Here is a 24460-nt window from a genome sequence, read left to right as displayed (position 1 = left end):
CAATAGTTGGGATGAAGGCAGAGCTAGAAGAATTTTTCTGATTCTTAGACTACTGCCTTTACTTGACCAGACTGCTTCCCAATGGCTTAATATTGACAAGATGCTCTACACAGATAATTCTTAGAGCATAATATCTGTAATATGGGGAGCTTTTGTCACAGTTTTTATTCTGTATTGATGGAGCATAATCTTGGAGATAATAAATAATCCCAGTCCTGAAATCATTAAAATTTCATATTGGATTGCTTTACTCTGTTTCCTTTACCAGGCTCTTATTCCTGGCTGTCTTTTTCCTTCTCTTCTCTTTTTTAACCTTTTCCTTTCGTTTCCTTTCCTTCCCTTTCCCTTTTCCTTTCCCTTTCCCTTTCTCTTTCCCTTTCCCTTCCATTCCCATTCCATTCCATTCTTCTAAATTAAACTCCTGGCAGTATAAAATAGAGGTTAAGTTTGTGTGCCCTATAGCTGCAGTGAATTCAAGTTCCATTTCAGTCATTCACTAGTTATGGAGCTTTGGCAACTCTGTTCCTCAGTTTTCCTCATCTATACGATGAGATGATGATGATACCACCCATCTCCCCAGATTGCTGTGAGGATAAGATGAATGGATACTTGTAAGATGCTTAGTATAATGCCTGACTTACAGTAAGTACCCTATAAGCATGGGCTATTTTATATAATGTTTCCAGGGAACATGAGGAGAGGTGAGCAGATATTGTTTCTTTATTTGCTACCAGTAGTTTTCAACATCATTATCATTATCAGGTTCCCAGAAAAATGTGATATTCCATTATTTAGCTTTTTTTTTTTTATTTAAAGATTTTATTTATTTATTTGAGACAGAGAGAATGAGAGACAGAGAGCATGAGAGGGAGGAGGGTCAGAGGGAGAAGCAGACTCCCTGCCGAGCAGGGAGCCCGATGCGGGACTCGATCCCGGGACTCCAGGATCATGACCTGAGCCGAAGGCAGTCGCTTAACCAACTGAGCCACCCAGGCACCCTCCATTATTTAGCTTTGAAGAATACTTTTCAGAAGGATTTCTTAGTTCTTTTGTGTGGTATTGAGAATAGGTTGTGAATACGATGATACTTATCTTGGGGCAGTCAGCTTTAAATCAGGCTGGAAGCATTATTCAGCCGACTGAGTTAGTGCAGCAGATGTTAGAGCCGTTCATTATTTAATATTTACTGAATGTATGAGCATTCAGAAATAGGACCTGCTAATTGCTGTGGTAGATACACTCCTATGTGTCCCAGTATTAACCTTGTCACTTATGAAATACTCTTGAGAGATATATTGTGGAAGTTTAATATCATTTAAGTTAGATATTTTTGTATCTTTTGGGTTTTGATGACTGAAATATTGATCATATATAGTTTAATTAGATATATATTATGTATACTTACATACAGTACCTATGTATATAATGCCAATTTAGAGTTTTAATAGTGTTTTGGAATGTGCTGATAATTGTAATCACATTTAAAAACCATTTTGTGCCAAAACAAACACAAAATCTTGAAATTACCATTCCTTGGTTTCTTCCCTTTCAGTCCTGTGGTTTGTTTGTTTGTTTCCCCAGAAAATATTCCTGAGAAAGATCTTCATGGAAGACTTTATATCAACCGTGTTTTTCATATCAGTGCTGAGAGAATGTTTGAATTGCTCTTCACCAGTTCACGCTTTATGCAGAGATTTGCCAATTCTAGAAATATAATCGGTTGGTCTTGTGTTTATCTAATGATAAATATGGGAGAATTTTATTATCCTTTAAGAGTTGAGCCTGTGTAAATTGATTTATGTTGTCAGGGGGAAAATTAATCTTTGATTTTATTTTGGTGATATGTAAACTGGTATCTAAGCATTTTGGTTAAATTTACATGTAAACATTGACTAATTGTTCAGTTAGTCAGATCCTACCTACAATTAAGTTCAAACTCTTTGAAACTAAAACTCCATTTATTTATTAATGTAGCAGTTCAGTTGGGTTGAACCTTATTTAAAAGGATTCCATTGTGGAACAATTGGATTCTAGTAGGGTATAAATTGATACAGTCACTTTGCAAAATGGTTTGGCAGTAAGCTGAACATAAAAATTCTCTCTGATTCAGCAATTCTACTAGTAGGTATGTATCCTTCAGAAATGGATACATGTGTACTCTAATGACATGTACTATAGTGTTCATGGCAGCATATTTATAATGGTCCCCAAACAAAACAGCCCAAATATCCACCAGTTACTAGAATGGATAAACAAATTGTGTATGTTCACACAAAAGAATACTATATAGCAATGAAAAAAAGCAGATTGCTGTTACTTATAACAATATCAGTAAATCTCACAGATTTAATGTTAAGCAAAAGAAGGCAGACACAAAAGAGTACATACTATGATTTCTTGATATAAAGTTCAAAACAGGCAAAACTAATTTATGGACACAGAATCAGCATAGTATTTACTGTGTGGAGAGTTGGGTGGGTAAAGAGTGGGAGGGAACTTCTGGGATGTTGGTAAAGTCTATCTTGATCTGGGTAGTGGTACACATGTGTGTTTTCTTTGTGTAAATTCATGGAGCTATACACTTCAGATTGCAGTATCTATGGTATATCTCAATGAAAATACAAAAAAAAAAAAAAGATTCCAGTTAGGAAATTAGTTATACTCATAAAAAGGATTTCATTGATTCTGTGCTGAAAGTTCTATTTTGGTAAACATCTCAAATAAGCTTATAGTTCGTTTGAAACTGAATTTATCCTAAATATTCCAATATATTTTATAAACTTTGGGAGCACATGGTTTAGCTTGCTATAATTTTATATAGCAAACAGTAGCAGCAGAGATTCATATAAGTTGAGTCATTTGATACAGTCAAAGAGAAAGTTATTCTACAGTCAATTTATTATTTTTATTTTTAATTTTTTTTTAAGATTTTATTTTTATTTTTCGACAGAGACAGAGAGACAGTGAGAGAGGGAATGCAAGCAGGGGGAGTGGGAGAAGCAGGCTTCCTGCTGAGCCGGGCGCCCGATGTGGGACTCGATCCCAGGACCCTGGGATCATGACCTGAGCCGAAGGCAGACACGTATTGACTGAGCCACCCAGGCGCCATCTACAGTCAATTTAAATATAGTTCATAATTGAGCCACTTTATTAACCATTAAATATTATTGCTTTATGTGAAACTTCTATGTAAACATAACTACATATTCATAGAATATATCATTGATACAGATTCTAGGTACAAAAAATATTTTTTTCTTAGTATTCAGAGAGTATAGCAAAGTGATTTCTCATTGATAGCTATTGAGTCCTGTGATTATGTTAAGAACTTTATGTTTAAAAAAATCATTTTTTCTGTTCTTCTAGTTTTAAGAATGTGGAATATCTGAGGGATATAAATTTTCCTCTTCCCTCAGTAGCTTATGTTTAACTCTATCTCTTCTGAATCTATTTTGTATTTTCTTGCTATTCGTATCTATCTGGAGAACTTGATATTTCAGAAGAGTTGAATATGTTATTTTTCTTAATTTTCTAAGATGATGCCTGTTGATATTACACTGCCATTGTTATGGCTGAAAAGGCCCGTGAGGGACTAGCATGGTATTCCATGCTGGTACGAAATTAAGTTGTTTTTTTTTTTTAAATAGATTTTATTTATTTATTTGAGAGAGAGGGAGAGCAAGGGGAGGGGCAAAGGGGAAGGGAGAGAGAGAATCTTAAGCAGACTCCACACTGAGCACAGAGCCCAACTTGGTGCTTGATCCCAGGACCCTGAGATCATGACCTGAGCTGAAATTAAGAGTAGGAGCCACTCAGGCGCCCCTGAAGTTTATTCTTTGACTCACAACTGTATTAGGTGTCTGATATCATATCTAGCTTCAATATGGGTGACTATATTTGCTATCTGATGTTATAAGTGGCTTTTGGAAGCAAAGGCTTCTGGCTAATTACAAGTGTAAGCAGTAATAGGAATGTTGCTATTTAGACCTAGAATTAGTCAGAAGGTTTGCTCCCAAAGAGATAATCTGTTTATGATTACACACCATTCTGCTATCTTCTGAACTTGCTACCTGGTAATCAAAGTTCAGTTTCTTGAGAATGGGTTTCCAAGGCTTCTTTTTATTCTTTTTATTTTTTTTAAAAGATTATTTATTTATTTGAGCAAGGGAGAGAGAGAGCACAAGCAGGGGCAGCAGCAGAGGGAGAGGGAGAAGCAGGTTCCCTGGTGAACAGGGAGTCCAATATGGGGCTCAATCCTAGGACCCTGGGATTGACCTGAGCCAAAGGCAGACAATTAACCAAATGAGCCACATAGGTACCCCACAAAGTCTTCTTTTTAATAATATTAAGAAATATTTCTTTTTAACAGAAAGATTTGTGTATAGTCAATTGTTTGTGGATTTATCTAATTTCAGCACGAAGATGGTACTATTGGATTTTTTTTTTAATTACAGAGCTTTTAAATAGGTATTCATTTAAATTTTTGTTTCCAGATGTGTAATTCTACTTTTATAATTCAAAACTAAGTGTTAAGTCTTCCTATTCAACTTTTTAATTTTGAAAATTGTAAACCTTCAGAAAAGTTGCATGAGTAGTATAATAAAACCCATATGACATTCCCAAGATTCACCAATATTTTTTGTGGCAAAACATAAAATACACCATTTGAACCATTTTTAATTCAGTGGCATTAAGAACATTCCTGTTGTGCAACCATCACCACCATCCATCTCCAGAACTGTTTCATCTTCCCAAACTGCAGCTCTACCTATTAAATCATAATTCTCCATTCCCCCTACTCCCAACTGCTGATGATCACCATTCTACTTTGTGTCTTTATGAATTTGACTGCTTTAGATACCTCATATAAGTGGAACCACACAATATTTGTCCCTTTGTGTCTGGCTTCTTTCTATTTTTTTTTTTTTAAGATTTTATTTATTTATTTGAGAGAAAGTGAGAGAGAGAGCACAAACAGGGGCAGAGGGGGAGGGAGAAGCAGACTCCCCACTGAGCAGGGAGCCCAAAGCGGGGCTTGATCCCAGAATTCTGGGATCATGACCTGAGCCAAAGGCAGCCGCTTAACCAACTGGGCCACCCAGGCGTCCGTGTCTGGCTTATTTCACTTAGCATGTCTTTAAGGTTTATCTATGTTGTAGCATGTATCAGAATTTCATTCCTTTTTAAGGCTGAATACTATTCAATTGCATGTATATTGCACATTTTGCTTATCCATTCATACATTGTTGGAGTTTTCAGTTGTTTCTACTTTTTAGTTATTGTGAATAATGCTGCTGTGAACACTGATATACAAATCTCTGTTTGTGTCTCTGCTTTCAATTCCTTTGGGTATATACCTAGAAGTGGAATTACTGGATCATAGGTAATTCTATGGTTAGCTTTTTGAGGAACGGCCATACTGTTTCCCATAGTGGCTGCATCATTTTACATTCTGCCCAGCAATGTATAATTACTCCACATCCTTGCCAGCACTTGTGATTTTCAGTCTTTGTAATAACAGCCATCTTAATGGGTGTGAAGACTCACTAATTTAAAAACTTTATTACATCAAAGGATTCGCAGAATATTCTGCAATTCCTGCCTTTTTATTACCTTAACTCAGTGTATCAAAATGGCACGTGTCCTTTGTATATTGTTGCCATTTTTTCTTATATTTTCATCCCCAATTTTTTCCATCATGATGAGCTTTACTTAGGTATTAGGGGGCTTGATTATTCTAAAATATTGTTAATTATATGATGTTATGGTATTCAGTAGGATTGTTGGCAACATTGGTGACAAGTGGAAGACATACTTTTATCCTTGTTAATAGTTGCTTTGTGAAATAGTACGCAGTTTTAACAATAGAATTCAATGATATCTTAAAATTCTGTTGCTAATTAATAATGGATTATTTGTATAATTTATAATTTTTTGAAACAGACTGACATATGATCAAACAATTTTTTGAAAATTATTTTAAAGTAAGTTTTGTATCTTCTTTCATATACAACTAAAAAAATGATTTTTTACAGCAAATTCTGTATGGTAGGGGTGCCTGGCTGCTCAGTCAGAAGAGCATGCAACTCTTGATCTTGCGGTCATGAGTTCAAGCCCCATGTTGGGTGTAGAGGTCATAAATAAATAAATAAATAAATAAGTAAAATAATATATATATTATAAAATTTTGCATGGTAGATTCTATAGTTTGTGATGCTGCCTTTTTAGTTTAAAGATTTTTCCAGATATTCAAAAGGCAGCTTTGGGGTCCCTCAAAAAATCTGGAGACCTAGCTGTATGAAAGAAGTTGAGTAAAATTGGCTATATCATAAAGCTTGCTTCATTTTTTTTGATGATGGGTAATGGGTTAGATAAATACTTCTATATTTTAGGATGCTGACAAATAGCAGTCAAACGTACTAATTGCCTAAGTCCATGAGTGCTAACAGCATTAGGTGATTTAGTCAGATCTTTAAAAAGAGTTCACGATGCTGTTACCTATATATTCCTAGTCTTTGGCTTGCTAAATGATCTTCGCTGTATGGTGCTGTGTTCTAAAAATATATATATGTTCAAAGTATGTTTTTACTCCCTGTGTTATTATTGTTTTTTTAAATAAAGATTTTATTTATTAGAGAGAGTGAGCACAAGTGGGGGGGAGGGCAGAGGGAGAGGGAGAAGAAGCAGACTCCCTGCTGAGCATGAGCTGATCCCAGGCCCCTGAGATCATGACCTGAGCCAAAGGCAAATGCTTAACCAACTGAGCCACTCAGGCACCCCTCACTGTGTTATTATTAAGCAAATAAGAGGATTTTAACCAAGATCTTGCCATAAATACAAAGAGATTTTCTTATAGCTTTCTTAATTATAGAAATGTTATATAGTTATTTATATTCCATAGCCCCCTCCTTGATTAAAGATTTTTTCAGATAAGCCATTAACACATGATTTCTCATTACATGATTTCTTATTAATGTGATTTTTCCACAAGTTAGGATCAAGGGCTTATTTTTGCATAATGGCAAATGTCTTTCAAGGTTTTGTCCTCAATAATGGGAATGTTAAAGTGTTGTTTTGTTTGTGTTTGATAAGGCAGGTGCCATTACTTCTCTTCCCAGGTATTGGGAACTTCAAAATGAAGACTAGAGATGAAACAACTTTTAATTTTCTTTTCTAAAGAAAAAGAATGTATTTCTAGACCACAATTAGAAGTAAATGGATCAAAGATGGGGAATATGTCACATACAAGAATAGTGCCTTACGTTTAATTTTATTTTCCTTTAGTGTTAACACAGTCATAATGAAGTTAGGACTGGCCAAAAAGAAAATTTAAATAATTAAAAACTACTTCTTTCCATTAATCATCAGGAAAATGCAAATCAAAACCACAATGAGGTATCACCCCACACCTGTCAGAATGGCTAGAATCAGAAACACAGGAAATAACAAGTGTTGGCAAGGATGTGGAGAAAAAGGAACCTTTGTACACTGTTGGTGGGAATGCAAATCAGTGCAGTCACTGTGGATAACAGTATGGAGTTTCCTGAAAAAAATTAAAAACAGAATTACCGTATGATCCAGTATTTCCATTACTGGATATTTACCCAAAGAAAATGAAAACACTAATTCAAAAAGATATATGCACCCCCATGTTGCAGCATCATTTACAATAGCAAAGATATGGAAGCAACCCAGGTGTCCATCAATTGATGAATGGATAAAGAATGGTATGTGTGTGTGTGTGTGTACAGATATATATAATGGAATATTACCCAGCCATAAAAAAGGAATGAGATTTTGCCATTTCCAACAACATGGATGGACAAGGAGGGGTATAATGCAAAGTAAAATAAGACAGAGAAAAACAAATACCATATGATTTCACTCATATGCGGAATTTAAGAAAACAAAAGAAAAAGAACAAAAGAGACAAAAACCAGACCTAAATACAGAGAACAAGCTGGTGGTTGCCAGAGGGAAGGTGGGTGGGGGGATGGGCAAAATACGTGAAGGGTATAAAGAGTACATTTATCATAGGTAAAGTATAGAATTGTTGAATCATTATATTGTACACCTGAAACTAATATAACACTGTATGTTAATTATACTTAAAAAAAAATACCTCTGGTTCCATTTTAAGTTGTACTCTTCAGATTTTTAGAACCAACTCTCTTTTTATGTTTGCTGTGAGTAGATGTAGTGTCCACCCCTTGGAAAGTGGAACCTGGAGGTGATCAACTGAGAACCATGACCTACACTATAGTCCTTAATAATCCACTTACTGGAAAGTGCACTGCTGCCACGGAAAAGCAGGTATGTCTACCCTGCCAGTATTCCAAAATAATCATATGTGTGGGAAAAGAGAGGATGCTTGTCAGAGTCACCAGTTTACAAGACAATTTTAAGAAACAAGTGGCAAGAAAAAAAAAAGGGAGGAGAAACTGTCAGATTAAAAAGAGATTTAAGAGGCATATCAACCAAATCAACACAATCCTAATTCAAACCAACTAAAAATGTATTTATGAGATTTAAGGAATTACTAACTTTTACATGTAATAATGGTATTGTAGCTATATTTTAAAGAAATGAGCATCTTTTAAAGATATACAATAAAGAAATTACAAAGATACACTGGCATATTTATGAATAAAATCATACTGATGTCTGGGGTATCCTTAAAGTTAATCTAGCCAGGCAGAGCATGGTGGTGGAGGGAGGGAATGTGGGGATGGGGTACAGATGAAGCAGGACTGAGCAAGAGTTAATGTTGTTGAAGCCAGTTGATGAGTTTATGAGGGTTCGCTAGACTTCATTTCTACTCTTGTGTGTGTTTGAATTTTTTCATAATAGATGGTTAAAATAGAACACTACTAGAATCTATATACAGGATCATGTCAAGAGTTAGGGCCAAATAACTAGAGGGCTGCAGTGATGTATGGGAAGAGATTATAAGATAGTCAGTGCTCTACTCAGTGGCCAGCATGGCACTGTCTTTATAGTGGAGTTTGTGTTTGACCAAATTGTATTGAAGTAGAGTGTATCTGTTCTGGTGGCTCAGTTGGTTAAGCGTCTGCCTTCAGCTGAGGTCATGATTTCAGGGTCCTGGGATTGAGCCCCACGTTGGGCTCCCTGCTCATTCGGGAGCCTGCTTCTCCCTCTCCTGCCCCTCCCCCTGCTTGTGCTCTCTCTCAAATAAATAAATAAAATCCTTAAAAAAAGAAAAAAGAAAATATCTTAATGTCTGAACTAGTTATGTGATTGTGGCTTTTGTCCAGTATTAAAAGGACTTAAATTTTTTTCAAAAGATTTTCTTTCTTTTTTTTTTAAGATTTTATTTATTTATTTGATAGAGACTGCGAGAGAGGGAACACAAGCAGGGGGAGTAGGAGAGGGAGAAGCAGGCTTCCCGCTGAGCAGGGAGCCCGACGTGGGGCTTGATCCCAGGACCCCGGGATCATGACCTGAGCCAAAGGCAGACGCTTAACAACTGAGCCACCCAGACACCCCTTCAAAAGATTTTCAAACATTTAAGAAAAGTTTGGTATTTTGATATTGGGGTCTTTGATAACCTTGAAAAGATACGGTTAAAATGAGGAAGGATTGGCCAGCAACCACTCCAAATCCTGTTTAGGGAAAGCAGTGTTTTCTTTGGTTGTCCTTTTCCTTCACTTTTTTGGTGAAGGGTGATTGTTAAATTTTTAAGAATTTTGGGGTGGATCCTTGCTTCGTTCAATTGGATATTGAATTGTTCCCCTATCAGCAACATTTAAAATTCTTTATAAACTAATCACATACACAAGACACTATATGGTTTCTCTCTCCTCCTCAAACCTAAAAGAAAGAAAAAAATAATTGTACAATGAAATGACAGAGAGGCAGCAAATACTATTTCTGTAGGTCCCATCTTCTCAATTCATAGATGGCACAGCCAACATGGAGGCTCTTCTGGTTTGTATGTAGGCTTCTCATGTCTTTTATAATTTTTGAGAAGGAATTCTAGTTATATATATTCTAAATTGGCAATGAATTTGATATATTAAACTTGTACCTGCAAAAAAATTTTTAATCTTATTTTGGCAGACACTCTATAAAGAAAGTCGGGAAGCACAATTTTATTTGGTAGATTCAGAAGTACTGACACATGATGTTCCCTACCATGAGTACTTCTATACCCTGAACAGATACCATATCATCCGATCCTCAAAACAGAAATGCCGGCTGAGGTGAGCTATGGTAAATGAGTGTTTTAGTCAGCCGAGGTGAGATTATATTCTGGAACACAGCAATCCTAAAATCTTAGTAGCCTTACACAACCAAGCCTTATTCCTTGCTCAGTTTACACATCCACCAATGATCAGCAGAGGGATGGGGTTCCTCACTCAAGGCCCATTGCTGATGGGTGCTTTGATATCCTGGAGCAACCCAATCCAGAATATGTGTCGTTTCAGTTGCTACAGGAAGAAGAGAGAGTTATAGAACTGTGTTCACAGTCCAGTGACCAGAACTAGTCACAGGACTCTAATGTCAAGGCGGCTGTGAGTTCTTGAGGAGCACATTTCCCATTGCTGCAATGGGAAATAAGAAATGGTGGTGCATCAAAGATAGTGATGGGCCACCACGTGCTTTGCCTGGTCTTAGCGAATGTAGTTACTTTCACCTAATTTTTGACCACTAGAGATTTTTTTTATAAAAGGCATTTAGAAAATTTAGAATTTATTTTGAGCCTTTATTGCTATTTAAGTAAAGAAAATTCAGGGCTAGAGAAAGAAAAGAATAAAATGCCAAGTACTTAGAAGGAAAATTTCATGAAGTTATTAGCAGCATACAGCAATTTTTTAAGAAATCATCATTAGTGAACAAATTTTCTTTTATAATCTAATGACTTTGAGTCTTTTTGGCTTTCCACTGAATATAATCTTACACTTAATTGCAATGTTAATAGAGCTAAATTCTTTCCTTTAAATAAATATTCTTCTTTCCTCCTTATTTTATTAGAGTTTCCACAGATTTGAAATACAGAAAACAACCATGGGCCATTATCAAATCTCTAATTGAAAAGAATTCCTGGAGTTCCTTGGAGGACTATTTCAAACAGCTTGGTTTGTAAATTTCTTGATTTATCTATTTTTGTAAAGATAGTATTTATTAACAAAACAGATTGATTCTTTATTTGGATTCATAGCTGGAATTAGTAGATGATATTGGATTGACTCCCACTGAATGGTTCTAACTATACCCCACTAGGAATTTGAAAACTTCTAATTTTTTTTTTAAAGACAGAGAGAGAGAGAGACAGCGAGAGAGGGAACACAAGCAGGGGGAGTGGGAGAGGAAGAAGCAGGCTTCCCACTGAGCAGGGAGCCTGATGCGGGCCTCGATCCCAGGACCCTGGGATCATGACCTGAGCCGAAGGCAGACGCTTAACAACTGAACCACCCAGGCACCCCAGAAAACTTAATTTTCATTGGTCTAACAAACACTTATGTTTATTATATGCCAGATGTGTCCTGTGTGCTTTATAAATATTAGCCCCTAACAACCCTGTGGAGTAGGTATTATTTTTTTTTCCATTTTACTAAAGAATAAATATTGAAAGAGAGAGAGAAGTTAAGTGACTTGTCCAAATCACACAGTTAGGAGCTATCACAGCCTCTTCAAAGAGCCAAGGAATCTGACTGCAGTGAGAGACTGCTTAACTTGATCACAAATACACACTTGTGCTCCTTGGTGCACCCCCCTTCTCCTGCAATCCTTATGAATGCAGCTTCCCTGGGTTTATGCAGGCCCACTTAGCAATGGTAGATATCATGTACGTGTATGGATTTGGTGACAGTGGGTACTAGACTGGGGAAGTGATGTAGTTGTTCTGTTTGAATATTCCTTAAAATAAAACATGAGAAAAAATATATATATACATGAATATAATTAATTCTGGTTAAAAGCTCAGGGTAAATTAAGTCTTCATCATCTAATTTGTTGACTATTTTCCTTGCTCTTCTCTCTTGGCTATTCTTTATTAAACTCCTAATCAGGAGCAAAGAAAATGAAATTCAAAAATTAGTTTGGCCACTGGATAATAAGCTTCTAATAAAAAATCTGGTGAAGCAAAGGTTGAAACAAATGACAAAAATGAGGTTTTTAGGTTGTTTGCAGATTTTCCTTACCAATACTTACTTTTTTGCAAACCCTTATTGAAAAGTAGAACTATTATATGCTGCTACTTCCTTTGATATTGACAGTCAGCTACCACAATCTATCTTGGAAATCTTTCTAATGATCAATATAAGTGGCTAGCCTGTTGTTTTCATAACTGAAATCTTTATGTTAATATTTAATATAGCACATGGTGAATTTGCTCTGATGATCCCATCATTTATTAATACAGATAATTCTTCCTAGAATAGTGAAGCCTCATTATATGATCACTTTGCCGTCCAAAACTTTTTAAGAGTAAGGTTTGAATCTAGGCCATAAGAACCTAAGTAATAGTTAAAGAAAGTTACCAAGGCTTAAACAAAAACAAAAACAACCTAAAAACAAAACCCCTCCTGCCCCTATATCTTATAATTGAAGTTTCTCCACTATCTAAAGATTTTTTTTTCCTTCTTAGAATCAGACTTGTTAATGGAAGAATCTATGTTAAATCAGTCCATTGAGGACACAGGAAAACTTAGCAGCTTGCGAAGGAGAAGGCGAACATTCAACCGAACAGCAGAAACAGTTCCTAAACTTTCCTCTCAGCGTTCTTCTGGAGATGGAGGCTTAGATGCCAAAGGGGATATTTCAGGTAGCTGTTATCTGGTAAACAGAGATGGAAGATTTTAGTTTACTTACAGGAAGCAGAATATGTGTCTTATTTATGGACACATCAGTTAGGAGGTCTCCCTTTTTCCTCTCCTTTTCTGATAATGTTTATCAAACTCTGAGTTCCTTAAAAATAACTAATGTATAAGTGTAAAGAAGCAGTCACAAAATGGCAGGCATATGGCCAGTTGATGTATTTTATTGGGCCCACGTAATATTTTAAAAATTGGACATTTTTATATAAAAACTCCGATCTGACAGCTTTGGACTCAAATCCCTTCACAGCAACAATCAGTCAGAGCTTAGTAGTAGCTACTCCAATAGACAGAGCATGTGCTCCCCAAGTCACCAGTCCCTACCACTGTCCCCGGCTGCTGGATGCTTCACTCATGAATTTCTGACCTCGCATTTACAGACATTTGGTTTCTACCCTTGAAAGTACTAAACTGATTATATGCTTTTAATCCTTATGTACTCTCAGGTCCAGCCCAACAACTTGCAAAGAAGAATTTGACTTTTACTATCCACACTCTCAATTTTGAAGACACCTTGCCTCTACTGTTACTCCTTCCCTCTCAGAACTATAAAACTGTCTTCCTTCTCATCCCTCTACGTTATCAAATCCTCTTCTAAGGTTTATATCTTAGTGTGAATGTTTATCTGTGATGTAAGCTTAATAATGCTTTAGTTTTGGAATTTAAAAGTTTGGGCAGCAGAGAACAGGTGAGGATAATGAAAAAAAAATTTTTTTTTAAAGATTTTTTATTTATTTGACAGAGAGAGACACAGTGAGAGAGGGAACACAGCAGGGGGAGTGGGAGAGGGAGAAGCAGGCTTCCCGCAGAGCAGGGAGCCCGATATAGGGCTCCATCCCAGGACCCTGGGATCATGACCTGAGCCGAAGGCAGATGCTTAATAACTGAGCCACCCAGGCGCCCCTAAAAAAATTTTTTTAAGGAGAGAATCGCTGTACATAAACCCAACTCAAATATTATTTGCAGAGATGGAACTTAGCTAGAGATCATACATGATGCATTGAATTGCTTATTTTAGAGTAAATTAAATTGCAATGTAGGCCGAATTTGCAGGACTGGTACAGGTTTTCTTTTTGTAGATTTGTTTCTAATTAGTCCAGATATTAGAAACCAAAATGGGTGCAGGGAATTTACCCTACATCAAGTTGTCTTTACAAATCATGTAAAAATTTTCTTCTCCAGTTCAAGTGGAATTAAATTTTAACCAGTGTTTGTTAATCACAGTCCTGTTCTAATATATTTGTGTGTGTGTGATCTGCAGGAAAGAAAAAGGAAATGGAAAGCTATAACATTGCCCTTATTGTGGTGATGAGTATTTTGTAAGTATTTGTTTTGAATGCTTATTTTGCTTGTGTCTTCACTTATCTTTTAATAAGTTCCAAAAGGATTTGGATGCATTTGTATGTTGTGTAGAAATTGCCACTATTTGACTAATTTTGGTCTACAAAAACATTAATTTTATATGCTTCCGTATGATAGTTTTTGGTTTTCAGGAGAATTATTAAATTTGAGGGAATGCCAAGTACACATTCAATAAATGTTTTTCCATTAAATAATTAAGTAGGCTTCACACATGGAGCCCAACACAAGATCTGAACTCATGACGCTGAGATCAAGACCTGAGCTGAGATCAAGCATCAGACGCTTAACTGACTGAGCCACCTAGGCGCCCCTAAATGTTTTATTTGTTAAATTAATCTGACTTATTTCTACCATTACAGGTTTTTATTGGAAGTTCCCTAAACTTAAAGAGAATATTTATCTAGGGGCGCCTGGGTGGCTCAGTCGTTGGGCGTCTGCTTTCGGCTCAGGTCATGATCCCAGGATCCTGGGATCGGCCCCGTGTCTGGCTCCCTGCTCGGCGGGAAGGCTGCTTCTCCCTCTCCCACTCCCCCTGCTTGTGTTCCCTCTCTCACTTTGTCTCTCTGTGTCAAATAAATAAATAAATAAATAATCTTAAAAAAAAAAAAAAGAATATTTATCTATGTAGGCTGATGAAATTCCCAATAGTGTTATTTTGCTCTATTTGATTAGACCAGTGATCTTTACCCTTTAGGATCACTTTCTAAAATGCAGATTTCTAGGCCCCAGACCCAGAGATTGAGTCAGTAGGTCTTGAGCAGGGATTAAGAACCTCAGAGTATTCTATAGGAATCTACTCAGGCAGGCATATTTAGACGACTATTATCTACGTGGCTGTATTTGAGTATTGAGGTAGTCAATTAGATTTAATTGAATTGGTTCTGACTGGGTGATACACTCTTGGTGAATATTTTTTGGAAGGAAGTTCTCATATCAGCTACTTTTTCTAATTATGGATTTCAGAATGTAGAAAATGTTTGATATACCTTTGAGTTTTACAAAAGATTTTCATATTCTGCTTAAGTTGGTTTGCTACGACAATTTTGAATATTAAATATTATCAGTGATCTTTTATAGTACTATGTACTATGCAGAAAATTTATAGTCAGATGTTGAAATGTTGATCTAAATACCATTTTAGTGCCACAATTATATCATAGATTTGATTTTCTTGCTCCTACCTTAGTTTTCATTTTTTTAAAAAAATCCTCTTCTGGCCAGGTAAAGATAAATACTGCATATTTTTAAGGGCAAGCCAATATTTTAACAGAAAAAATAAGAGAGATATGGTGCCACCTATATATTTGCATATATGTGTAATAAGAAATATATCCATTCAATTGAAAGGCTGCTATGAGAACCAGTAGAGTAAGTCCATTTAGCATGTAACATTTTATATATGATACCATTCATGTATATTTGGGATTTTATACTTCCTTTGTCTACACTGGACTAGAAGAAATTTTTCTGAATAGTAATTTAAAAAATTTGTTTTGGCTTTCCATGGGAGTAAGGTGCCTGTTCATCTATGTAAGATCAAGTCCATATTGATCTTCATTTCCTTTTTGAAGTGCAGCATTATGGGGTGTATAATTGCTTAAGCTGAAGGCACCCAAAAATAGATCTTGAAAGCTTACCTGGTAGATTTCTAAGCTGGTGGTCACACATCAGCATTGGCTGGGATTCCTCCCCTAGAGTAAAGATATCAGGGACAATCCCAGCCGGCTTTGAGGACATTATTGACACTCTAGTTACCTTTCAACTTTTTCCTGTCTATTTAATACCTAAATGTAATTATTTCATACAATAAAATAGGAGTAACTGATTTAAATAATGACAGTTGGAAACTAGTCTAGACAACATACATTTTTAGTTTTTGCGTGTATGTTCTACATGAGTTGTGCTTTGGGCCTGATAAGAGTGGATTAACAGCTATGATTTGCTCTGCCTAGTTTGCTGTTGCTAGTTCTGTTGAATGTGATGCTGTTTCTGAAGCTGTCAAAGATAGAATATGCTGCTCAGTCCTTTTACCGTCTCCACCTCCAAGAAGAGAAATCTTTACAGTAAGTCTCTCCCCTAACCTGTTATTATTTCAGTAATTCTTTAGTTGTAGAAAACTTATTCTAGTTTAGAGATTTGGATCTGCTAACTGTTCTGTAGTCATACACTTTTTTTGTTTAATTTTTTGTTTAATTTGCAAATTTTTTTTTTTTTTTTAAGATTTTATTTATTTATTCATGAGAGACACAGAGAGAGAGGCAGAGGGAGAAGCAGACTCCCAAGGAGCAGAGAGCCCGATGCGGGACTCGATCCCAGGACCCTGGGATCATGACCTGAGCCGAAGGCAGACGCTTAACCATCTGAGCCACCCAGGCGCCCTCATTTGCAAATTTATAGGACATGAATGATTTTTAGAAATGAAAGATTAGAAGCTATTCCCCTGATTTTTAAGATTTTTTTTTTCTTTCAGTTTAGCCTCTAATATGGTGTCAAGAGTGGAAAATATTCAAAAGAAAAAGGATCAGGCCCATAGTCTAAAAGGAGTGCTCCAAGACTCCATCGTGATGCTTGAACAGGTAGGCAACTCTGTACCATAGGACTCAGTACTTTCATAGCAGTATGAACCAGTTGCTCTTCTGGTTGTGTGAGAATATTCACGATACCATTATTTGAAGAAACTCCCCTCCTAGAGGCGACTACCCTTGCCAGTTTTTGTATTATGCTTTTTATGTGTACAGTCACTTGTATTTTTTTTCAGAATGAAAGCATACACTGTTCCATACCCTCATTTTATAAGTAGTAATATATTTTGAAGATGTTTCATTATCAGCATGTACATTTGACTCTTGAATAATGGTGGGGTTAGGGCTGCTGACCCCTGCACAGTCGAAAATTGTATATAACTTTTGACTCCCCAGGAACTTAACTACAAATAGCCGACTGTTGAGCAGAAGCCTTACTGATAACACAGTCAAGTAACACATATTTTGTATGTTATATGTATTATATACTATATTTTTACAGTAAAGTTAAGCTAGAGAAGAGGAAGTGTTAAGAAAATCATAAGAGAAAACACATGTACAGTGCTGTCCTGTAAAAAATCTGTGTACAAGGGGTCCCATGCCATTCAAACCCATGTTGTTCAAAGGTCAACTGTATACATCTACCTCATTCTTTTTATTGATACTCCTATATAAAAATTTATGCTTAATATTAACTCTTTTTATAGAAATGGTAGATACTGTATACACTGTTGGTTATTTTATCTATTAACCAATATCTTGGAGATGCTTCCATATTAGTATATAAAGGACTTCCTTTTCTTTTAACGACTGCATAGAATTCAGCTGTATAAATGTGGTATAATTATTTTACCAGTTCTCCATTGAAGAATGAACATTTAGGTTATTTTGATGTTTTGCTATAGACATTTATCTCTTGAACACAGTATCATCAACATGTGCTGCTCAGTTCCATGAACCAAAACTTAGAATTCCCTTTGAAAAATAAAGATTACTATTTCCATTATGATACAGTATATGCATACTTTTCGAGATTGAAAACTAGAGAGTGGTAGAAGAGAAGAAAACCTATAGTTCTAGCATTCAGGCAGTCACTGTTAATATTTTGTTTCCTCCCATCCTTTTCTGCTATGCATTGGTTTGTTTTTTAGAAGATCCATTTATTGAGCATTTCTCAGGATATCATGTGGGGCATTAAACTACCTACCTTCAACTAGGCATTTTTCAGTTGCACAGTATCTACAGCTACTGGTGACATTCTCCACCCCCCCCAACCCCCCTCAGCAAGAGTGGGTCATATTTGCACTTTTCCTCCTCAGCCTCCTATTTCTCTCAAGGAGAAAAGAGAGTTTTCCTCTCCTTCTATAACCAAATCTACAGATCTCCAATCGCTGCACCCCGTCCTCTTGTCCATGCCTGTCAGAGCATTGCTCTGCCTGTCAGGAGAGTCCCAGCAGGTGTTAGTGGGAGATTCCATCCGTCACCCTCCAGCATCTGCTTTCAGTCTCCCTCAGTCAGCTGGATCTTTCCCATCTGCACATAGCCCTGCTCTAGTCTCTCCTACATTAAAGCACCCACACCATCCACATCCTTCTCTGTCTGCCCATCTCTCTTGCTTCCTTTCACGGTCTGGCTCTTTCAGAGTTGTCTGCTGTGGCTGTCACTACTTTGTCCTTCATAAGCCATTCACTTTTTAAAGGTTTTATTTTCACCAAAGTGACTCCTTCACATGGTTAACTTTTCTACAAGGTTTGTTCAGAAAAACAGCAGTCCCACTATATACTTTGCCAAACACAACAATCTTTAACTCTTTTAGTTTCTTTTTGTGTTTACCTCATATTTATAAACAACAAGCATGTATTGATACTTCTTGATTTTTCAGTTTTAGACAGATCTTTCGACCTCCTGTTATGGAAGACAAAGGTTTTCTTTTCTTTCTTGTCCTCTTTTCTGATTCCCCCATCCTCCCAAGGAAGTTACAATTTTGGTTAGTTCAGTATCCAGTGTTTGCTTTGTTTTGACTAAGTTTGCTATTCTGAGCTGAGCCATGGAATAAACCATGATTACTTTTTCTTTTCTGTGCTTTTTCTTATCCCTGAAATTGTCTTATGACAGTTAATTAGTTTATTGTATTATTTATAAGTATCTCATCTCCTAAAGCTCTGTTGTAGGCGTCTCCTCTCCTAACCTTTGTTCACCTCAGGTCTTCTATGAGTGGAGCCTTCTGACTGGCTCCAGTCAGGCCCAGGGGCCCTCTCTGCAGGTGCACAGCTCTGGTCCCAGGGATTCCTGTTGAATACCTCCTCTGTTTCCTATATTCAGAATGGTTTACTCCTTTCTTTGAATGAAACATATCCTTTAGTAGCTTCCTAAGAAAGAGAACGTGGATGTAATATTTTAAGACTTCACTAGTGTGAAAAGTTTTTATTCTGTCCTTCCCCTTGATTAATAGTTTGGCTGGGGGTAGAATTCTACCTTGGAAACAATATTCCTTCAGAGCATTTCTCCATTGTTTTTCAGCTTCCAGTGTTGCTATTAAGAATTCTGAGGCTGTTAGCATCCTTCATTCTTCAGTCTGGAAACTCATGCCTTTTAGTTCTGGGAAATACTGAGTTACACAGTTGATGATCTCCTCCCCTCCACTCTCTCTCTTCTGACTTTCTACGGCTCCTGTAATTCAGATGTCCGCCTTCTTTTGGACAGGCTGTCTAATCTTATTTTTTCTTTCCAGCTTCCATGTCTTTGCCTTTTTGTTCTGCTTCCTCAGAGTTCCTCAACTTAATCTTCACATTCTTATGTCTTTCAATTTTTGCTAACAAGTTTTTAATTTCAAAGACCTATTACTTTTTTTTTTTTTAGATTTTATTTATTTGAGAGAGAGAATGAGAGAGAGAGAGAGAGAGCATGAGAGGGGGAAGGTCAGAGGGAGAAGCAGACTCCCTGCCGAGCAGAGAGCCCGATGCGGGACTCAATCCCGGGACTCCAGGATCATGACCTGAGCCGAAGGCAGTCGCTTAACCAGCTGAGCCACCCAGGCGCCCCAAAGACCTATTACTTTTTTGAATTTTTTTTTTTGATGGCACTGTGATCTTTTAAAATGACTATATATCTTCATCTCTCTGATCATATCACTGATGGTTAAAATTTTTCCCCTTCTTGCCTACTCACTTTCCATCCAGATCCTTTCCCTGTTTTGATTTTTATCCTTAGAGTAAGAGGATTTCATTAGATGTCTGTAGTCCTTGGTTGTCAGCTTGTGTGGATCAGAAGCTCTTAAGCTCTTAATGTGGGTTGGGTTGGTGTACCCTGAACTTCTCTGTAGATCTGGCAGGGCTATTGGTTGAGAAATCCTGGTATCACTGTCTTTAGGTCTTTCCTCTTAGATTGGTCAGTTCCCATAGAGGAGCAGCTGAAGGATTAAGGGCTGCCTGCCAGCATTTTAGAAGCAGAGTGAAAGTAGAGGGATGGAGTAGGGCAGGGCATAGGGGGATGGTCTCAACACTTTTTTGTATAATCCTCATTTTTAGTCCCTTTCTCTTTATTCCGACTTCCAGAGATTCCTGTCAATTCCTGAGGCTTTTGAGGATTCTTCAGGGTAAATGTTGTTGGTTCTCAGCTTTCTCCACAGTTAGTTAGGATTCCACTTTTTTTGGTCTGCTAAGTCATCCATCTGCTTTCTAGTTTCCGATGTTGTGTTGCTGCTTTTGCTGTTTCTGTTCTCCCTGTCCTCCTGGATTTATGCCTTAAAAAATCCCTTTATTGTGCTTTTAGTGGGGTTTCAGGAGGGAGCAAAATTAGATGCCTATATTTAAGCATTTAAGGACCTTATTTGCTCTTCACCTCACTCCTGCCTTGTTTTCTTCCCTCATATCTTCCAATGATATTGCTCAAGCTAAGGTCCCCAGTGACCTCTGGCTTTTAAAATTAATATACCTTTTTTTAGTTTACATCTTACAGTGTGAGCATTTGACAAGAGCTGACCACTCCTTTCTTGAAGCGTATCTAATCTTTCCTTCTTTAAAACCATAAAAAACCCAGCCTTATTGTGATATAAATGACATACTATAAAATTCACCTTTGAAAGAATTCCTAGCATATTCACAAAGTTGTACAACCATCACCACTGCCTAAATCTAGAGCATTTTTATCACCCCCAAATGAAACCCTGTTCCCATTAGCAGTCTCTCAGCTCCTACAATCACTAATCTACTTTTTATTTCTATAGGTTTGCCCATTCTGGACATTTCATATAAATGGAATTATATACTATATGGTCTTTGTGACTTGTACCTAGCATAAAGTAAAACTGCTTTTTGCTGGTTAAAACCATCTCCTCTCCCTGGCCTAGTACTCCAGGCTTTCTCCTCTACTTCCCTTTAGGTGGTCTCATCCACTCCCCTTACTTGTACTACACGTCATTGATTCCCAAACCCATCTCTCTTACCGGACCTCTTCCCTGAGCTCCAGGCCCACGCAGTCACCTGCTGACTTGGCATATTCACCTGGATGCTAAGAGGCCACTACTAATTGATCATGTCCAAGACAGAATTCAGTTTTAATCCTGAGCCAGACTGATTCTCCTCTAGCTGACGTATTTCAGAAAATGACACTGTCATCCTCCAGTCAAAAACTTAATGCCTTGTGGAAGTATATATTTATTTATGTGATGACTTGTTTTAGTTCTGTATCCCTCACTAATCTGTAAGCTCCATGAAGGCAGGGATAGTGCCTGTTTGGTTTACCATTGTGTATACCCAGTGCTTGGCTTAGTACAGACCCAGCATGTAATAGATACACAATTAACATTTACTGAATGAATGCATAAAACATAATTCTTGCTCTCAAGTTGCCTATAATTTTATTAGAGAAATCAGATGTCCATGTGTATTGTTAAAAACTATAAAAAAGTATAAAGTGTCAAGTAAGTAGTAATACTTTGGGAGTTTAAAGGCAGGATGATTAGGGAAGGTGACACGGAGAGGGTGGGGATGAGTAAGTTTTAAATGGCTGAAGACAGGCGTGAGCATAATAGCAAGCAGAGGCCTGGAGGGAGAACTTGAGTTGTTTAGGGGATAGTGGAGAGGCCAGTGCAACTTGAGAAACCATTTAAGAAAACCACCTGCTGGGAGGCAGAATGCACAACAGGAGAGTGGGGAGAAATGCAGGACCACAGTGGACAGGAAGAGCTCCTTAGCAGTCATACCGACACGAACCCTGAGCAGCCATGTGTTTTATAAATTCAGTCTTTTATTTGGGCATCAGTATAAACAAAACTATATTGCATATAAACTTTTGGCATAAAAATAAGAAAATATGTAAACAAACTGATTTTGAAAATTAATTTTGTTTGCAGTTAAAGAGCTCACTCATTATGCTTCAGAGAACTTTTGATCTACTAAATAAGAACAAGACTGGCATGACTGTCGAAAGCTAGTGATCTCAAGGTCTGAAAATGTAGAGACACTTGGAACTAAAAGAAAACATCTTAAAGAAAACCAGAGGATGAAGGATTTTAATTGTCACAGGGACATTTCCACATTTTCTCATTATTGGTACTTCTAATATGAACATTCTTTTTAATAACATTAATTTGATAACTAGTTTCTGATGGCCTTACAATCCATTCTTTCACTTCTTATACATAATTCTAAGCAGTGAATTTCTCTAGTGAAGCATGAAATATGTTGTGGATTTGAATTTCTGATACAAAAAGAAAATGAGACACTCTGAACTGATTTTTACAGTGAGGTTTGAAGTTTGATGCTTTATCTGTTAGCACAGAATCAGTAGGTGTCCCATAGGCTGCCTTCCCAGTTGAGATACATTCAAGAGGCTAAAGAAGACAATAGAAGAATAAACCTCTTTATCATTACTACTTTTGAAGGACCAATTTTCAGGCATATAACATTTCTAAGTTTGTGTACTGTAAATATTACAATTTCTTCACTTATTTAGCATGCAAATTCAATAGTCCAACCTTTTGAGTCTGCAAGTTGGTAATTATTATCTGAAACGTTCTTGAGCCATGTTGTATTTTTCTGAAGAAATGGTTGTTTCTTCTTCAGGTAGCTATCAGAGGTGAGATTATCTTGCCCCTTCATGTATCAAATGACAGAAGAGTCAGTTCTGGAAAAGGAAACATAGGATACCAACACTCAAAATGAAGAACCATGCTCTGATTTTAAGAACCAGAGGATTATGTTAAAATCTGGGCATTTAGTGACAGATCAGATGAATACTTGAACTAAGCTTGGCTTCAGCTTAGCACTCTTTTATGGTGGAAGTGAAACACCTGGTTGAAAATAATTTGTGGATTACTTTTCAGTAGCTACATATGTCTTCATTTATTCATTCATGTGGGTGCGGCTTGTTTCAGCTGGTAAGTTATAACCAGACACAAACTTTCGCTCTTCAATAAAAACTTTTGGGGGCACTATGTCCCAATACTAGGGCACTGACTGAAGTTTGAAATCAGACAGAAGCTTTGGCTCTTTCATGAAAAGTTTTTAGGCATATATGTCTCAATACAAGTGATGTCTTTGGAACAAGAGAGAGACAGTGCTTAATAATTGGTATATATTCTTACTGTTTGGACAATGCTTGCCTTTAGTTAAATGTTTCTTTCTTTCCCCAGAGCCACAGGAGATAGCTAAAGTCATTTTTGAGAATAAGTACAGGGAAAATGGATTTCTCTGGGTGATTCCCAACAAACCTACCTTGGGGGTACCAGTGTACTTACCTGGGGGTTTTTTGATTTATGAAGTGTGGCTGTGAGTGAGTCACTGGATTATAAACTTGAAGACTTTGTTCTCTGTTAAATTCACAAAAAAGATCAGTGGCAAACAATATTTTTGTGGTGTTTCTGTAAAACTTGTACTTCATAAATATACCTCAAAGAAAATTACCAAAGTTGCTTTATAGATTAAGACTAAACATGTATGTATGCAGAACTTAATTAATTGCATTTGAGCCCGTTACGTAAATTGAATATCAATAAAACCCAAAATGTCTTGAGTTGTAGTTTTTTTTTTCTGTTAAAAAAACCCAAAAAACACAAATAACTAGAAACCTGCTATAGTGAAAACGTGTATATGGGCCTACACTCTTTAAAAAATTTTGTGCAGGGACGCCTGGGTGGCTCAGTCTAAGTGTCTGCCTTTGGCTCAGGTCATGATCCCAGAGTGCTGGGATCGACTCCCGCATCGGGCTCCCTGCTCAGCGGGAAGCCTGCTTCTCCCTCTCCCACTCCGCCTGCTTGTATTCCCTCTCTCACTGTCTCTCTCTCTCTCTCTGTCAAATAAATAAATAAAATCTTTAAAAAAAAAAAAATTTGTGCAAAAATAAAACTCAAAGAGGACTCATTTCATTTCAAATATGCAGACTGTTGGAACAAAAGTACTAGTCGGTCTGCCGGTCGAATGTAGAATCTGCTCGCCAGAAATCATGAAAATGAACAAGCTTTATAAATGAACAGATCAGGGACAGCGATGGGCCTTTAAGGGAAGGCTGGAGAATTTGGGGGCGGTACCTCGGTAACAATTTGCGGTGGAGATCTCCACCTAAGCTTGTGGCCGGCGTCCGAATGAAGACTGGCCGACCCACGGGTCTCCGGTGCTTAGGAAATACTCCGGGTTCCCGGGTTTCCCGTCTTTCCATCGGCACCTCCCTCCGGCCCAGGGCTCTGGGGTTGCCCCGTCCACGTACCGCCCGCAGCCACCGGCGGGGCCGCACCGGGGC

The 24460-nt window shown here is 37.2% G+C and overlaps 1 protein-coding gene and 1 long non-coding RNA gene across 8 annotated transcripts in view; one reads left to right on the top strand and one right to left on the bottom strand.

Moving 5' to 3' along the window:
* LOC115937600 (protein Aster-C) overlaps positions 1 to 23737 on the top strand; it is an 87582-nt gene extending 63845 nt beyond the window's left edge. For 6 of the 7 annotated variants that reach the window (XM_081796799.1, XM_081796793.1, XM_081796830.1 and 3 more), the window contains 9 exons: positions 1582 to 1719; positions 8195 to 8313; positions 10081 to 10223; positions 10996 to 11099; positions 12611 to 12787; positions 14101 to 14158; positions 16154 to 16264; positions 16672 to 16777; positions 22077 to 23737. In XM_081796799.1, coding sequence (XP_081652925.1) covers positions 1582 to 1719; positions 8195 to 8313; positions 10081 to 10223; positions 10996 to 11099; positions 12611 to 12787; positions 14101 to 14158; positions 16154 to 16264; positions 16672 to 16777; positions 22077 to 22157 — 1037 coding nt within the window. In that variant the 3' untranslated portion in view covers positions 22158 to 23737. The remainder of the gene's footprint in view (positions 1 to 1581; positions 1720 to 8194; positions 8314 to 10080; positions 10224 to 10995; positions 11100 to 12610; positions 12788 to 14100; positions 14159 to 16153; positions 16265 to 16671; positions 16778 to 22076) is intronic. The other variant, XM_081796804.1, reaches the window with a different exon arrangement.
* Positions 22719 to 24426, bottom strand: LOC115937601 (uncharacterized). Its single transcript, XR_004072866.2, has 3 exons — positions 24252 to 24426; positions 23463 to 23534; positions 22719 to 22849 (listed from the first exon to the last, which is right to left on the bottom strand). It is a non-coding gene; the product is annotated as an uncharacterized LOC115937601 (long non-coding RNA).
* Between the last annotated feature and the right edge of the window lie 34 nt (positions 24427 to 24460).

Source organism: Leptonychotes weddellii, chromosome 1 (genome assembly GCF_054177405.1).
Source record: "Leptonychotes weddellii isolate Sample4059 chromosome 1, ASM5417740v2, whole genome shotgun sequence".
Lineage (NCBI taxonomy): Eukaryota > Metazoa > Chordata > Mammalia > Carnivora > Phocidae > Leptonychotes > Leptonychotes weddellii.
Note: the sequence above shows the minus strand (reverse complement) of the source record. Positions and strands in the feature narration are given on the sequence as shown.